The sequence below is a fragment of the Gobio gobio genome (genome assembly GCF_949357685.1).
Source record: "Gobio gobio genome assembly, chromosome: 14".
Taxonomy (NCBI): Eukaryota; Metazoa; Chordata; class Actinopteri; order Cypriniformes; family Gobionidae; genus Gobio; species Gobio gobio.
The window spans coordinates 41,014,091-41,032,330 of NC_137107.1; the positions used below are offsets into that span (position 1 = coordinate 41,014,091).

Here is an 18,240-nt window from a genome sequence, read left to right on the forward strand (position 1 = left end):
TACATTTGCGCAAGACTTGCGATATTGTCTTTTATGTCAATAAAAACCAGAGATGTATAAAGTACTAGAGACACATACTTGAGTAAAAGTACAAGTTCCTTATCAAAAAAGTGACTTGAGTAGAAGTGCTCTTTAAGCACCACACTTAAGTAGAAGTACTAAAGTATTCAACATTTTTTGTAGTTAAGTATTGCAAGTAGTTTATTTTAAAATGTACTACTCAAGTACTGAAAGTAAAAGTACAAGTATTGTGTTATGTAGTTATTAAAGAAAGTAGTCAAAAGTTTGAACATCATATTGTTTTTATTATTTCAAATGATTAACCTAAAGGACAATCACAATGTTGGTAGGTAATTTTTCTACATATTGTCATATAAATAACCTGAAAATACTGTAGTTCATTAAGATTAAATCTTACTATAACCACTCTTACTAAAAAAAAAAATGGGGTAAGCACACTTATATTCTCATTTCAAGAGGTGTTCTGAGTAAATTATTTGTTTGTAACACTTTACAATATGGTTTGATTTGTTAACATTACATTAGTTAATGTATTAGACTAATAACTAACATGAACTAACCATGATCAATACATTTGTTACTGTATTTATTAATCTTTGTTAATCTTAGTTAATAAAAATACAGCTGTTCATTGTTTGTATATGTTACTTCACAGTGCACATTAACTATGTAAACAAATAGAGAGCATTTTGAGCGCAAGACGCTCGTGTTGTTTTAAAGACAGTGAATGCGGGGCGCTCTCTCTCTCTCTCTCTCTCTCTCTCTCTCTCTCTCTCTCTCGTGCGCTCTCTCTCTCATGCGCGGTAATGTGGGTTTGGAATGGAATGATTCGTAACAGTTTTATAATTGTAACGAGTAACGATGCAGCACATAAAAAAAATATCGGAGTAAAAGTATTAAACTCATCGAAAATATGTACTGAAGTAAAAGTGGAAGTAGGAGAAAAAAATAATACTCTAGTAAAGTACAGATACTGCCTTTTAGTACTTAAGTACAGTAGTGAAGTAGTTCTACTTCGTTACTATACATCTCTGATAAAAACTATTGCGAAATGACGACGTTACCATTAACAGATGTTATGCACCTAAAACATAATTACAAAGTCATTCCAAAAATCATGGCGACAGATGTTGGTAGGTTTACGTATATCGCAGCCACCACAATAGATTATTTTTAATCGAAGGAGACGTAGGCATTTTATTCAAGCATAAATGGAAAGGAAAGCCCCTTAAACTTGGGAGCGGCCACGTATGAGGTGTTTCTGGGAGGTTATAGTACGTGAGGGACTGTAGTTTCCGTATTAACAGATTTTTTGAGTTGTGCAATGCAACAGGGCAATAAATAAGGAGCTCTTACATCTCGTCTTCTATCCAAACATATTGCGGCATCTTTAAAGAATGATCATGTGACGCCAGGTGACTAGTTAATGCGAAAAAGCTGTTTCTATTGCAGTTTTACGAAATGTAATTTTTCCAAATTTGCCTGAAAAACCACCTCATGCAAGCGTAAAACTTTATGGGACTTTTTGAGAAAGATGTGTTTCCGTTGTGTGTATTTTCAATTCACAATTTCATTTTGATGGTTAATGGAAACGCAACTATTGTTGATAACATTATGATCACACATGTTGCTTTTGATCTTTGTCATTTAGGTTGATAAACTAAGTGAAGAAATCCATGAGCGAAAGAAAAGGGAGAGGGAGAAAGTGGATGCTGAGACTCAGACGGAGGAGTATGCCTGGACGGAGACAGGTTAGTCTCTTATTTCATTGTTAAAGGGATAGTTTACGCAAAAATAACAATTCTGTCATTCACTCACCCTCATGTTGTTCTTAACCCATAAGACCTTAGTTCATTTTCGGAACACAAATTAAGGGTGTGCTTACACTAGGCACGGTTGCCTTTTACCGAGCGCAATTGTGATCGTTGCAAATCAATTTGTCCTTCCTATCAGAAGTAGCCTGAGTGCTTGGAGTAAGTCAGAAATAGTAAGGGGTGTCAGATTACTGTCAGCGATTTGTCGTGTTGCGGTCAGTGTTTGACAGCACTGATTATAATGGGGTCTATTTGCCTTTGCCGTGTCGCATCACGCCGCTCGCGTCTGATGTGACGCTTTTAAACGTTCATAAAAAGAGATCTTAAATTAAATCAGGTGGTTTAGTCCAAGTCTTCTGAAGAGACACAATCACTAAATATGATGAACAGATTGAATTTTATTCACGTATAGACATTGATCAACCGAACCTGTTTGACGAGCGAGAACAAACCTCATTGGTTCTCATGCTTGAGTTTCTGTTTATCAAAACTGAATGCTGTAAACACTAGCCACGTTTACATGCGCACTTTTTCGTCATTCCGATTAAAATCATTCTGATTGAAAGATTCGGTGGACTGTTTACATGAGACGTTATCTAAACCGATCTGGTGTTTACATGTGCTGACTTTCAGTAGGAATCATTTTGTGACATGCGCACACAGTTTGTCTGCCGCCTCAGATTCGTTACGTATCGTGGATCAATAGTTCTGTGTTGGTAATTTTTATATTTATTTATTTTTCTGTGGGCGGACATGCGGTAGTTTAACCTAATTTATGTCCTATACAATGGCTATTTCAACAGCTGTGAATGATGAATGCGGAATCAAAAATTAATTCAATTCATTTATTTTGAAAAACACAAAATTAACAATAAAATGCACTCAAATTATTAATAAAAACATAGGATATACGGTGAAACATGAATGAAGCATTAAAGACGTGCTCAGCATCATTACTAGTAGTACTAAACATATATATTTCAGATGATTAAGGAAAGATACCATAATCACAAAGGTATAAATATTAACAAAAGTAATTAAAGTAGACTGTGGGTAATGTTACTTAACCAATTTGAAGCAGTTGTTGATTCAATTTTTTTTTTATAGCTAACTTAACTAACGAGAAACAGAGAGCAGCTTGAATGTTCCCCGTTGAAATGGCAGCTCTCAACGGCCACCAGGACTTGTAGAGTTTTATAAAAGCTATTTATTATTTGTCGTAAAGTGTAAGAATCACCTCAGAAAAAAAATGTATTCTGTCAGGCGCAGTTGAAGCCTCGGACAAACGCTGTCAAGATGAGATGCTGTAGCCAGGCTATGTCTGTGTCATTATTCCAACATCATGTTCATAACATGTTACGAAATAAAAAGTTTAATACCTCAGAAAAATGAACTTTCCTTTCTTGTCAACATTAGACTGGTGTGAGCGCGGCGCGCGCTCTTCAGTTGAGGAGGTGCGCGCTGTATATCACGTCACAGAAAGACGTGCACTCAAAGTAATCGGATCAGATCGTTTACATGGTGGAATTTTTCGTTTGATCGGTTCATGAAAAGGTTTATCCCACCCCTCTCAAACCGATTACAATTTCATTCGGTTTGGCCATTTTTATTCCGATTGAGGTGTTTATATGGAGTATTTTTATTTGGATTGGACTTTTAAACCGATTACAGTGCTCCATGTAAACGCACCTAGTGTTCTCTGATCAGTGTTTATATTAGCCTAGAAATCTAGACTTACCCTAGCAGCAGCAAATCTAATTTGCAGCCAGGGCCGTCTAGTAGTGCTGGGCGGTATTACTAAAAATTTATATTACAGTATTTTTCAAAATTATATCGGTTTCGCGGTATATGACAGTATTTTTTTCCCCTATGCATGACCGGGTGTTAACCACATTTTCTACTAATTGAGATAGGATGCTGCAGTAGATTGACTAGAATGCCCTGTTTTACTGTCATGATGAGTGAATATTGTTGAAAAATTCCACACTACAATTAATAGGCCTACAGGTTTACAAAGCCCCACAAAATTATACTGTGGGGAGACAACAACCAATAAAACACATGCAACACACTCATTACAGACACATGCATATTAAAATATGACCATGGAGATAGAAAAAAAAAAAGAGTTGAGGGCACATTTTAAAAAATCTAACCCTATATAACAACAAACTGACAAAACGAGGGAGAAACGCGTAAAATCATTTAAAAGGTCTAAAGATATTTGCAATTAATTTAAGAGCACTGCAGTCTCTGAACAAATGACACATGTCAGTAAAGAATAAAGCAATTAAATTTTTGCTCGCTCCGGTCAATATGTGCTATAATATGATCCATGTGGAGAATGTTAATCTCAGCTCCGCGCAGAAACCGCTCTCTCGTGCGCGCCGCGTGTAGTTTGAATTCTCCGATGTAATCAAGGGCTGAATCCGAAATCGCCCCCTATAAGCTTAAATAGGGCATTATTTGGGGGGACCGCCATCTGTAGTGGTGTCCGAAACCATAGTGGACATTATTGAGTGCACTCATTCACTCAATCTCCCATTGCACCGCAATAACGAGTGTACAGCCGATGTGCACTCAACGGCTGTGCGAATTCATTCACTCGTTTTCATTCACTCTTTCGAGTGAACAATATTAGTGGATAACGTAGGGAATAATAGTGAATGAAGCTTTAGGCCGGTGGTGATTTCGGACTTACCATAGGCTGTGATGCGATCTCAGCTGTGCTCTCACTACAGTGCAACAGTGAAACGTGACCCCTCGAACAGTGACACACACCGGTATTGCGGTATCATCACATTTCATATCATAATAAAAATAAAAAACGGTATTCAGTATGAACCGGTATACCACAAGGCTTGCCAGTTTGAACATTCAAGCGATTTTACACCATTCAATAAGGAAAACATCTCTGTGCAGTGCTCTCAAGCTTTTTTTCGGCAAGACAGATAACCAGGCAGCGCCGTGTCTCTGACAACGCACGAGCCCTGAAGACAGGGGGGTATTCCAGCAAGCAAGGTTAACTTACCGTCACATATCCTGAACTCCTGGTTGATTAACCCAAACCTTGCTTACTCAAGGTATGCTGGTTCCAAAAACGCGTCCGGGAGTAAGTTTAACCCAGAGTAGGTTACCATGGAAACGGACAAGTGCGCCTTTCTACTTCCTCGTCCTTCTTTTGTTTAATGGTGATTTACATAACCACCTTAGTTCACATCTATTTGGTGGTTGTGCAATAATTTTTTCTACCTTTTTGTTTAATAAGTAATCTTTATTGAAAGCAGATCCATGTGTGATGACAATAAAATAAAAAAATATATTTGAATTGAATTAACATTTAAACAGTACCTTGTTATAATAGTGCTTTAGAATTAAAATATAGTATTATATATTATAACTAACTAAATAACACATTTAGTTATTAATGTATTAATTATGTTACACACATCGGAATACCTCTTAAGCACACTAACCCCGGAACGTAACCTGTTGCTAAGGCCACTTGCAAAATTACCTCCGTTTTTGGAACCGAAAGTTGAGGTTATCCTCTTACTTGCACATAACCTGCTTTCTGGAATACCCCCCAGAACAGATCACTTTCACTTGCATCCTCACGAAAGTTTGTCAATTGTATGTTTTTTTTTGGCTTGCCAGTTTGAACATTGAAGTGATTTTAGACCATCAGATGTGTCATTATTTTGAATTAATGCGCTGATGCATTGTGACACACAAACACTCATACAGACAATAGCTTGCACATCACGTGAAGATCAACGCTGTCCTGTGATTCGTGACTAAAGGAGCTTATAAACCGTTGTAGCATAGATATGTCTACTTTTGAAGTAACTACAACGCACAGCTTCACAAGAGACGGTATGACTAATACACAAACACACACACACACAATCAATCACTCTCTCATTAATGCATTCAAATAAATGTGATGTAGGCCTACTGTGCTAATTTTTCTGATGTACAACAAACAGAAATCTGTAAGAAATGTTACGACCCATAGACAATAACTGCTAAAAGTGAGCTGTTTCCTTCAAGTATTAAAAAAAAAAAAAAAAAAACACTTTTTCATTAGAAAAAAAATATTTACAGTAGGCCTACAAACCATGTAAGTGAACTATTTCTCAGATTTCATAAAAAAAAATCTTAATTTGTGTTCCAAAGATGAACTGAAGTTATGGATTTGGAAGTTGGAACAACATGAATGAGTAAATTATGACAGAATTATTATTTTTGGATGAAATAACCCTGGAATATTCCAATCACCTACAGCGTGTATGTGAGGTTTAATGTTATGTTCTTCCAAAAACAGATTATTATAATTATTACTATGGTGGATACTATCAGTCTGGAACAGAGACAACAGCAGAAGCACAGGAGAATGTTGTCATGGAAACTCAAGAGTGTTCTGAATACACTGAGGAGCATCCCATAACAGCTGAGACGGTACCGGCCAATCCTGAGCAACCAAATGAATCAAGTGAAATTCCACAAACAGAGGTATGAGAAGGGTAACTTATCTACTGGTTATTTAAGTATTATTTAATTCTCATAACAGAGCTAGGCATTTATTAATGTGGGTACTGACATGGTTTGCATGTGTTGCATACAGGGAGTGCAGAATTATTAGGCACGTTGATTTTCTGATCATATTTTTTTTCCAGGCACATTTGACCAATTCCAAACCACAGTAATCCTAATAACTACTATTGATTTAGTATTTAATAATGTATTAGTGATATATAATTGTTCATGAAGGCTGGAAATGAAAATCACCTTATATTGAGGTGTGCAGAATTATTAGGCATGTTTTCTTTTACAGATAAATTGAGCCAAAAAAGAGATTTAACTCAGACTGAAAAGTCAAAAAGTATTAAATGCCCATGAGAAGGATGCAATACTAATGCAATACTAGACATTGCAGTTAAGGCGTGACCATTGGACAGTGAAATGCTCGTTGGGTCAGCAGGGTCAGACAAAAACATGTGGCGGAGAAAAGACACCTGTTAACTGCAAAAGAATTAAAACCTATAAAGCCTATAAAAAAACCTTCTTCATGTATTTTACAACACTTCAGCTTGTGATTCTTATCTAGTGGGGGTCATTTTTTAGGATTCTTTACCTAACTGAAGTCTCTGAGATCCTGACACCTTGCACTTCTGGAGACTCCAGGTAGGTTGCAGCTCTGGAAAATGGTGGAGCTGGAGACTAAAGGGTTCCTGATGGTTTCACCCTTAATTCTTCACCTTAATTCTTAATTCTTTTGCAGTTAACAGGTGTCTTTTCTTCACCACCTGTTTTTGTCAGATCCTGCTGACCCAACGAGCATTTCACTGTCCAATGGTCATGCCTTAACTGCAATGTCTAGTATTGCATTAGTATTGCATCCTTCTCATGGGCATTTAATACTTTTTGACTTTTCAGTCTGAGTTAAATCTCTTTTTTGGCTCAATTTATCTGTAAAAGAAAACATGCCTAATAATTCTGCACACCTGAATATAAGGTGATTTTCATTTCCAGCCTTCATGAACAATTATATATCACTTATACATTATTAAATACTAAATCAATAGTAGTTATTAGGATTACTGTGGTTTGGAATTGGGCAAATGTGCCTGGAAAAAAAATATGATCAGAAAATCAACGTGCCTAATAATTCTGCACTCCCTGTATTCTCTATGTTGACTAGTAGAGTCAGTCAAACTCATAAAGAGATTGTAAAGTAAATCCATATGAATCGAGTTGTTAAGTCCAAATTTTATCTCTAAATGAATAACTCAAAAAATATAACTCAGTAAATTAAAGCCAGATTATTTATATATATATATATATATATATATATATATATATATATATATATATATATATATATATTAGCCAAAAGTATTAGGACACCCCATCAAATTTAATTCAGGTGTTCCAATCACTTCCATGACCACTGGTGTATAAAATCAAGCACCTAGGCATGCAGACGCTTCTACCTAAAGCTTGGAACATACTCCGCAAGAACAAAGAAATTAGTTTGTTTTCTTGAGGTGGCAAGAACAAGAACAAAGTTCGTTCTGGCCAGGACATTCCATACTTCAAGAGAAAAGCAGGTGCCGAACATCCCCGTTTCTCCGCATTAACCCCGCCCACTTAAAAATTATGACCTATCACACAGTTCTCGGAGACCCACAAAAAAAAAGTTCTGCTAAGACGATGTGTCAAGAACGAGCTGCGAGAACTCCCAAACCAGGGCTCTGAGAACAAAATTACGTCATTTTGTTCTCGCAGCCCTGGGAGCAAGAACTTTTTTTCTCTGTTCTTGCGTAGTATGTTGCGGCCTTAACTACTAAATATTCCACAGTCAACTGTTAGTGGTATTATTACAAAGTGGAAGCAATTGGGAACAACAGCAACTCAGCCACAAAGTAGTAGACCACGTAAAATCACTGAGCGGGGTCAGAGCATGCTGAGGTGCACAGTGCACAGAAGTCGCCAAACTTTCTGCAGAGTCAATAGCTACAGACCTCCACACTTCGTGTGGCCTTCAGATTAGCTCAAGAACAGTGTAGAGCTTCATGGAATGGGTTTCCATGGCCGAGCAGCTCATCCAAGCCTTACATCACCAAGTGCAATGCAAAGCGTCGGATGCAGGGGTGAAAAGTACGCCACTCTAAAGCAGTGGAGATGTGTTCTCTGGAGTGACGAGTCACTCGTCTCTGTCTGGCAATCTGATGGACGAGTCTAGGTTTGGTGGTTGCCAGGAGAACGACACTTGCCTGACTGCATTGTGCCAAGTGTAAAGTTTGGTGGAGGGAGGATTATGGTGTGGGGTTGTGCTTAGCCCCTTAGCTCCAGTGAAAGGAACTCTTAATGCTTCAGCATACCAAGACATTTTGGACAATTTCATGCTCCCAAATTTATGGGAACAGTTTTGGGATGGCCCCTTCCTGTTCCAACATGACTGCACACTGGTGCACAAAGCATGGTCCATAAAGACATGGATGAGCGAGTCTGGTGTGGAGGAACTTGACTGGCCTGCACAGAGTCCTGACCTCAACCTGATAGATCACCTTTGGGATGAATGAGCGGTGACTGCGAGCCAGGCCTTCTCGTCCAACATCAGTGCCTGACCTCACAAATGTGCTTCTAGAAGAATGGTCAAAATCGAAAGAATCACACATATAGCCATAACCATATAAAATATGATCAAAAAATTCAAACAAATGTAAGCAATTTACAGCCTGTAATGTGAATAATTATTAGCCAGTTTCTTGACTGTGTAAACACTGTGTGTGTTCTCAGGAGGCCTCTGGTGAAGGCGGCTCTATAGCAGACATGCTGAGAGCAACAGCAGAGGAAGCGTTGAACCAGACCAACTTTGTGTTTGATGAAACTTCCGGCATGTACTACGACCATAGCACTGGATTTTACTACGACTCTGTAAGCTGCTCTTCTCTGAGGACGTTTGACTGCTGTTATTTGTGTAATCGACATGTGTAATCTTAATCGCCTGTATTAATGTGTTTTTTCCTCTTCCCCCAGTCCAGTCAGCTGTACTATGATGCTAATACAGGCATGTACTATTACTACGACCCAGAAAGCGGGAAATACCAATTCCACTCTAGGATAGAGGTGCCTACAGCACACCCCGAAGTGGAGCAGACGCCACAGAGGAAGACCAAAGATTGGAAAAACAGGAAGTCGGTGAAGAACAACGATAGAGCTTCCTGTCCTGACGGAGGGGTGAGATTCACACAGACACACATTGTCTTTTACATAGTTTTGTAATCACAGAGATTTAGTGGTTGAAACTCAATCCCCCTTCAACTTGATTTGAGTTCAAATTCAGTTTCTGAATCGCCATTTTGAGTCTCAGTTTTCAGTATTGTTTCAATCTTTTTGGTCTCTGGTTCTTGATCTCATTGAATAGCAGTTGATGATTGTGAGGGTCCGTAGAACAGTCCGGTGTCAGAAGGGGGTCCGTCGAGCAATTTTGAAAATTTGATGCCTGATGGAGCTGACCGTGTGCTCTTCCTTTCGCTGTAGGTTCAGGATTTGACTTGCTCATTGGCTCAGTTGAAGATAGAACATTTGAGACTGGTTGGAGTGAGAGGTACGCCCTTGTTTATAGCTTTAAAGTTTATATAGAGTTTATGGTCGTAACAAGCTAGAGTCATTCAGTGCATCATTTAGTTTTATTCACATTACCATTCAAAAGTTTGGGGTCAGTACAATATTTTAAAGATATTAATACTTTTATTCCACAAGGATGCATTCAATTCAATTGACCAGTTGTTACAGAAAAACGCCTATTTTATATAAATGCTGTTTATTTATTTCTTTTCATCAAAGAATCTTGAAAAAATGTGTAATGGTTTCCACAAAAAGAAAAAAAAAAGTTATAATCAGACATGTTTCTTAAGCAGCAAATCAGCATATTAGAATGATTTCTGAAGGTACATGTGACACTGAAGACTGGAGTAATAGTGCTGAAAATTCAGCTTTGATCATAGACTTTTTTTTTTTTTTTTTTTAAATAATTTCTAATAGTAAACAGTTGATTTAAATTGTATTATATTATTAAAGGGTTAGTTCACCCAAAAATTAAAATTAGCCCATGATTTACTCACCCTCTAGTCATCCTAGGTGTGTATGACATTCTTCATTCAGACAAATAAAATCGAAGTTATATTAAAAAAAGTCCTGGTTCTTCCAAGCATTATAATGGCAGTGAATTATTGTTTCATTTACGAAGTCCATAAAAGTGCATCTACCCATCATATAACTGCTCCACACGGCTCCGGGGGGTTAATAAAGGCCTTCTGAAGTGAAGTGGCACAATTGTGTAAGAAAAATATCCATATTTGGCGGATTGCCGTACGCATCGATTTACGCCAAAAGAGTAACCCTTGACCCTTGAACCCTTCACGCATGCGTACTGATGAACGCAGAAGTGCAGAGAATAGAGCAAAACAAAACACCGGTCATGAATTAGAGAATAAAATTATAATTTTTAAAGAGAAATGGCGGAGGATTTCAATATAAGAGAATGTGGGCTTGAGTTGGTTGCCCAGCACTATTCATGAGAGCCGTCAAAGCTTGCGGTGCTTATATACATTGCGTCAGGTGTTGCTCTTTTGCCGTAAGTCGAATTGCGTGCGGCTTTCTGCCGAAAGTTAGTTATTTTAGTCTATAAAGTTTTAATAATAATAAAATTTTATATAGCACCTTTAAAAGTTGCATCTGAAGCGCTTCACAGAAACATATAGATAAAATACATTGAAAAGAAAACATACATTAGAGCAAATTTCAGTCACTTGTATGCTAGCCTAAAAAAAAAAAAAAAGTTTTAAGTGATGATTTAAAAACACTAAAAGAGTCAGCATGTCTGATCTCAGTGGGAGAGTTTTGGAGCAAAAGAAGAAAAAGCCCGGTCACCGATAGAACGTAAACGCGTTGAAGGAACAATTAAAAAGCCAGAATCAGAAGAACGAAGATTGTGTCTTGGGGTGTATGCAGTTGAAAGTTCTGATGGATATTGTGGCGCTAAACCATGCAAGGCCTTATAGGTGAGCATGAAAATTTTAAAATCGATGCGAAACCTGACAGGGAGCCAGTGCAAGTACTCCAAGATGGGAGTGATGTGCTCACTTGTTCTAGACCTTGTAAGTATTCTGGCCGCTGAGTTTTGCACATACTGCAATTTGTTTAGGGTGGATTTGGAAACCCCAGCAAGCAGAGCATTACAATAGTCGATGCGAGAAAAGACAAATTAATTCATCAGTTTTTCAGCCACCTAGAAAGATAACATGGTGCGCAATCGTGCAATGTTTCTAAGATGAAAAAATGAAATGATGACCTTATTCTGGACATGGGGATAGAACGTTAAATTTGCATCAAATATCACCCCCACATTTTTTAATTTAGTTTGAAACTCCAAAGCAGAGCCATCCACCATTAAGGTTACAGTGTCAGCTTTGCGAATTTGTTGGGGTGAACCGATGAGCATAACCTCAGTCTTGTCGCTGTTGAGACAGAGAAAATTGAGACATCCATATTTTTATCTCAGAGATACAATGTTCCAAAAATGCAACAGCTGTATTATCACCAGGTTTTGAATGAAAATAAATTTGGGTGTCGTCTGCATAAAAATTTAACTTAAGACCCAAGGATCTGAGAAGTTAACCCTGGGGAAAAATGTACGTACTAAAAAGAAATGGACTCAAAACAGATCCCTGGGGAACTCCAAATTGCACTGCCCCAACTTTGGATCTGCATCCACCCAGGGACACATACTGCCTTCGATCTGAGAGAAACGACTTGATGGAATGGTCCACTGTGTCAAAAGCTGCGCTAAGATCTAGAAGAATCAGAATTGAAAGACAGCCAGAGTAAGCCACAATTAACAGATCATTTGTGACCTTTACTAATGCCGTTTCAGTGCTATGTAGTTTGCGGAAACCAAATTGAAGGGGCTCAAAAAGATTGACAGTGAGGTGAGTGTATATTTGAGAAGCCACAGTTCGCTCAAGCAATTTTGCCAAAAAGGGGGAATTTGAAATTGGACGAAAATTATTGAGGTTGTCCCAGTCAGTGTTGGTCTTTTTTGGTATAGGTGTTACAGCAGCAATTTTAAAGCAGCACTAGATAACTTTTCAACCTTTATAATATCGTTAGCCTCATAGCATAATTGCCTAAGTCATTGTTTGGCCAATCTGATCTGGGCAATTATGCTATGAGGCTAACGATATATTTTCAAACCTCTTGTGATGATACATCGACTTACAATAGGTTGAATGACACGTCTGCCATAGCCTGACGGGGTCTGTATCGTTTTTAATCTTACTTTTAAACTTCGGGTTTCGGGTAGTAACCCGAGAAAAAAAAGAACTACAAAATTCGACTGCTTTACGGCATATACGTCACTTCCACCACCACCCCACTTCCTCAAATTCGGACGTGCGAGCCAAACTATAATTTGTTTGCCGAATGTTATAGTCATGGCTGAAGCAGCACAGAAAAATAAGAAAGCAAAGGTTTTGTCGGAGGAAAGCAAAAAGAGGAAACGAGAACGTGATCGGATTAAAGGCAGGACGAGGATCAACATTGGGCCAGCGTTTGCTCGTTGGCGTGAGCTGGAAGAGGAGGGGCTACATTCTTGCAAGTAAATACATATGATACGACGTACAAAATCATATTTTAGGATACCTAACATGTCTGTGATATTGGTTTATTTGTCTTGCCTCAAGCTATAATGCAAATCGATTTTTCAAATTTGCAGATTCATCTAGGGTAGCTTGATATTATAATATTGACGATATATGGTTATTACCTACCACTCAAACATTGAATTGAAGTATCATATAGATTCCGTAAAACGGTAACCAATAGACTAGGCTACTATAATGACGCTGGCTTGTAAACGTGAGCATCGCGATCATTTGGCGTTTGAAAAAAATAAAACCCATGAAATTATATTCATATGACATGCTGAAACATATGCCACTGTACCTGGGATGAAGACATTTCACACGAGACGCAAGCAGAACACCTGCATGTGAACTCATGCAGTCCGACGCCGTCGGTGTGTGAATGTGAGGCAATGTGTAAAGCGCTTTGGATTGCCATTGGTCTGTTAAAAGCGATATATAAAAAAATGCAGTCCAACTCCATAGACAGGTGAACTCCTCCCGCAGTGTTCAGGGCTATCATAGTTGTCATGTCAACAAATGCACGTGCGATGCATCCACTGATGTAGAATGACAGTTTACGACAGTAGTAGAGGACAATACTGTTTCCCAACTGTAGGGGGACCCCGAGGGCAAAAACTACCTAGTGCTGCTTTAAGTGCAGCCGGCACAACACCCATGCGCAGGGAGTGATTTACTATACTCAGGACTATACAACAGAACATAGAGAAGCGAAACATGATTTAAACAAATCACTAGGAATGGGATCAACTATGGAAGCGATAGCTTTCGATTTTGAAACCTCCTTACCAAGGGAAACAGAATCAAGTGAGGACATTTTTTTAGAAATGGGAGCCAAAAAAATGTGTGGTACAAAGAACAGAAACCGACAAGACCGAAGTAATGCATTTGCGAGCATTGGCAATCTTAGAACTGAAGTGATCAAGAAGCATCAGATGGAGAGAGAAGACACTTAATGAAGACTCAATACAGGCAGAGAAGTCAGGGAGATCGATGGATTTCCATTTGCGGTAATTTACAGTACGGGAAGAGACAGTGTTTCGGATGTGGCAATTCTATATTAAAAAAGATTGCAAAGTGATCAGACAGTCCTAGGTCAGAGGAGGAGAACTGTGACAAGAAAGATCCGTTAGCAATGACAAGATCAAGGGTATGACCCTTAATATGTGTAGAGCAGTCACAAGCAGCTTAAAATCAAATCATTCCAACAAAGACAGAAAGTCCTTAGTCATTGCAGTCTTTTTTGTCAATGTGGATGTTAAAATCCCCCAGGATAAGAGTTCTCTCGAACTTGATGCGTAACAATTCCGATAAAAAGTGTTCAGTTGTCTTAGGACAGGGGTGTCCAATCCTGCTCCTGGAGGGCCACTGTCCTGCAGAGTTTAGCTCCAACCCCAATTAAACACACCTGAACCAGCTAATCAAGGTCTTATTAGGCATACTAAAAACTAGGGCTGGCGATATGGCTGAAAACTGTATCACGATATAAGGGTTTCATATCAGTCGATATCTATAATTATTGATATGTTTTATTACTTATTTAAAATAAGGATTTAAACATTTTTATTTTAAACTTAACCTTCCTCTGATTATAATCCCCTCAGTTATAAAGGCAGAAATGTCAACATAACCATAGAAAACACTCAAATAATTAAAATATAAACAAGTCTAAAATTTCAACTTTCAATTATCTCTTAACGTGGTGCAGTGCCTCCATTATTCCTTTTGTAACTGTTACCTTTTAGATGCTTTGTCATAAGGCACTGATGCAGAGTACCTCTCCATGTAGTTTCAAAGGCTGAATCCGAAATCGCTCCCTATACCCTACATAGGGCACTATTTGAGGGGACAGCCATTTGTAGTGGTGTCCGAAACCATAGTGAACGTTATTGAGTGCACTCATTCTATCCCACTTTGCACCGCAATAACGAGTGTACAGCCGATGTACACACAGCGGCTGTCCGAATTCGCTCACTTGTTTTGAGTCACTCCTTCAAGTGAACTGTATCAATGGATTAAAGTAGGGAATAGTGATTGAGGGTTTAGGGGGCGATTTCGGATTCAACCAAAGTCAAGAATAGCACAACGGCGAGCATGTCGAGTATAAACGCGTCCCCAGGCCCAAACGAACGAGGCGGGCGCGCGCTTTCAGCGGAGGCTCGTGCTGCGGAGCCAGACGAAAGTATAACAAGGCTGGTAAAACATGTTTGTGGCATTACCAGTTTTGGTGGGGACGACAGTCTTGCAGACGACATTGGTCTGACTACAGTCAGACTTATACAATCCAAAAAACTGCCATACTGGCGAGCTGACTTGTTTTCCTGTTTTATTAACAATTTCCTCGCTCGCTGCGGCACTTATTTTCCACTTATCACTCCACGCCGGTTCTGTTTACTGAAGAATGAATCCAACACGAGACAAAGATATGGCGCAACCAGACATGATACAGTTACATGATTGGCTGTTAGCCTGTCACTCCCTACGTTGCGTGGTTACCAGAGAGTGAGTGCCCCTTTGTTCATGCAGCCAAACTTGCTTCACAACCTCTGGTTTCTTCCGACGAAGAAAAAAGATTATCGAACGTTTTATCGAACGCATTTTTTATTGATATCGATTACGTGTCTATCGCGATACATCGTTATCGTTTTATCGCCCAGCCCTACTAGAAACTTCCAGCAGGTGTGTTGAGGCAAGTTGGAGCTAAACTCTGCAGGACAGTGGCCCTCCAGGACCGACTTTGGACTCTCCTGGTCTTAGGAGGTCTGTAAACTGTAGCTATAATGGTAGTGATGGGTGCAGAGACACTCAGAACAAGACATTCAAAAGAATTAAACTGGGGGGGTGACTACCGGACCTATTGTCATTTTTTGATTATATAGCACAACGATGCCCTCACCCCTGCCCCTGCCGGAGGGTCGCAGGGCATCAAACAATCCGTAGCCAGAGGGAGTAAGCTCGTTAAACAGCAGTCCATCGCCCTGTTTGTGCCATGTTTCTGTCAAACAGACCAAGTCCAGTTTTTTTTCAATGACGGTATCCGATAAAATCACTGCCTTTATTGTTTACGGAGCAAGCATTAAAAAGAGCCGATTTCACCAGACTCGGAGGCATTGAAAATGACGGAAAGATCTCCACACGTTTGAGCCCTGACAAGTTGTTCCACAAAATCCACACCCTTGCAGATTAGTCTGTTTGCTTTACGTTGAAATACAGGCACAGAGATTGAGTCGGATATGTCGTGTATAAATTTGTGCCTTGACGCGCAATGCATATAGCGCAATGGATGCAGAATACCGACATTTCGACAAAGTTCAAAGGTGTCATTCGCTAAATAGTACTTTGTTTTTTAAATTCATCAGTTTTCCAGCAGTGTACCTCAAAGTCATGATGGGAGAATCCACCCCAGCAGCAAAGGATCTTATGTCATTGTCTGTGCAACAGATGAGTTGATTCCAACAGACGTAGTTCAAAGATAAAAACTGGGCCGAGGATTAAAATGTAATCCCGCATTTCAGTAGCTCCAAAACCCTCATATGCCACTTTGGGTAGTCCGATGTGATATTTAAAAATCAATAAACTCGTAGAGAGGAGCGGCAGCCAGACACGCCAGCGTTCCCTTTCACCCGGAAGACTATGAATGTTAAATATGGATATTTTTCTTACACAAATGCGCCACTTTGCCCCCTGGAGCCGTGTGGAGCAGTTATATGATGAATAGATGCACTTTTATGGACTTCAAAAACGACACAACAATTCACTGCCATTATAAAGCTAGGAAGAGCCAGTACTTTTTTAATATAACTCTGATTTAATTCGTCTGAAAGAAGAATGTCATATACACCTGGTACCCCTTTTCCACCAGAATGAACCGGGTGCTAGTTCGGAGTTGGTTCGACTGACGAGCCTTCTAAGAACTGGTTTGCCTTTCCACATGCTAGAGCCGCCACAGAGCCAGGTCTTGCGTCACTGTATACGTCTCATCTTTCTCAGCAACTCTAGCGAGGCAGCCGGAAACACAAACACACCAGGCTTGTTCGAGATGCATCTGCGCTACGCAGACGATCAGCGTATGATATCAAAATACAGCATGAGCGATTCAAAAGCATAAGGAGTCGTATGCTCTCGTACTCGTTGGCATACGGCGATCGGTCTGCACCGCACCGATGCATCTCGAACAAGCCTTCCATCAACAATGGCGAACGTTGCGTTACTATTGATGCACATGGCTTTACCATCTTGCATCGGCATCAAAACACAGCGAATCCAATGCATTTGTGCAGCTCACTGTAATTTGTATACACTGAGATTACAATCGAGCAGCTATTAGCTCGATTAGCTGCTATTTCAAAAATGGCGGTCACAAGTTTGTGTTCGTCTTGTTGGTCACGGTAACCCCGCCCCCAGCCCCTGACGCAAGCGGTTCTTACTTCTAGACCAGCAATGTTTTGGTGCTACTTAAGAACCACTTTTCCTGGTTCAGAGCTGGTGCTTTGGGTGTGGAAAGACAAAGAACCGATTTGAAACTAGGCTCTGGCTCCGAACTAGCACCAGCACTGCCTTGGTGGAAAAGGGGTGTAGGAGGACTTGAGGTGGAGTAAATCATGGGCTAATTTTCATTTTTGGGTGAACTAACCCTTTAAATGCAGCCTTGGTGAACATAAGAGACTGGAATATTTTGTATTTGCCCGCCTGTCATTGTGGTTTAGTTTTTATCTTTTTAACCTTTTTAAAGGGGTGGTAAACCACGATTTCACTTTTCTAACTTTAGCTAACGTGTAATGTTGCTGCTTGAGCATAAACAACATCTGCAAAGTTACAACGTTCAAAGTTTAAAGCAAAGGGAGATATTTGCTTTTAAAGAAATCAGTTTCTAAGGACTACAGCAAACGGCCGCTAGGGACTACTACACATTCACCCAGGTTTTGCTGACATCACCAGGCCCAATATTTACATAAACCCCTCCTCCGGGGAATATGAAATAAGGGGAGGTGAGGCCATTTTGTATCGCGGCGCTGTTGTGGTATAGTAGGCTGGAGTGTTGTTGCCGCGATGCCAAGGAAACGCTGTTATTTTCATCCGGATTGCAGGTCTGGGGTACTTGCTCTGTTCAGCCTTCATAGGGACGGGGGTGCGTTGCAGAGCGTTTAAAATAAAACATGTTATATGCACGTGTGTTTGAGTCAGCGGGGAAT

At 39.6% G+C, this 18,240-nt stretch overlaps 2 protein-coding genes across 5 annotated transcripts in view; both read left to right on the forward strand.

Annotated features, from left to right (window-relative positions):
* Nucleotides 1-18,240, forward strand: part of LOC307137479 (uncharacterized protein) — an 890,992-nt gene that overhangs the window by 676,245 nt on the left and 196,507 nt on the right. The gene's annotated exons all lie outside the window — the stretch shown is intronic.
* Nucleotides 1-18,240, forward strand: part of aggf1 (angiogenic factor with G patch and FHA domains 1) — a 28,812-nt gene that overhangs the window by 1,037 nt on the left and 9,535 nt on the right. For 3 of the 4 annotated variants that reach the window (XM_079835520.1, XM_079835519.1, XM_079835521.1), the window contains 4 exons: nucleotides 1,673-1,772; nucleotides 6,163-6,350; nucleotides 9,141-9,278; nucleotides 9,381-9,581. In XM_079835520.1, the coding sequence (XP_079691646.1) occupies nucleotides 1,673-1,772; nucleotides 6,163-6,350; nucleotides 9,141-9,278; nucleotides 9,381-9,581 (627 nt within the window). Of the gene's footprint in view, nucleotides 1-1,672; nucleotides 1,773-6,162; nucleotides 6,351-9,140; nucleotides 9,279-9,380; nucleotides 9,582-9,884; nucleotides 9,952-18,240 lie in introns of all 4 variants that reach the window. The other variant, XM_079835522.1, reaches the window with a different exon arrangement.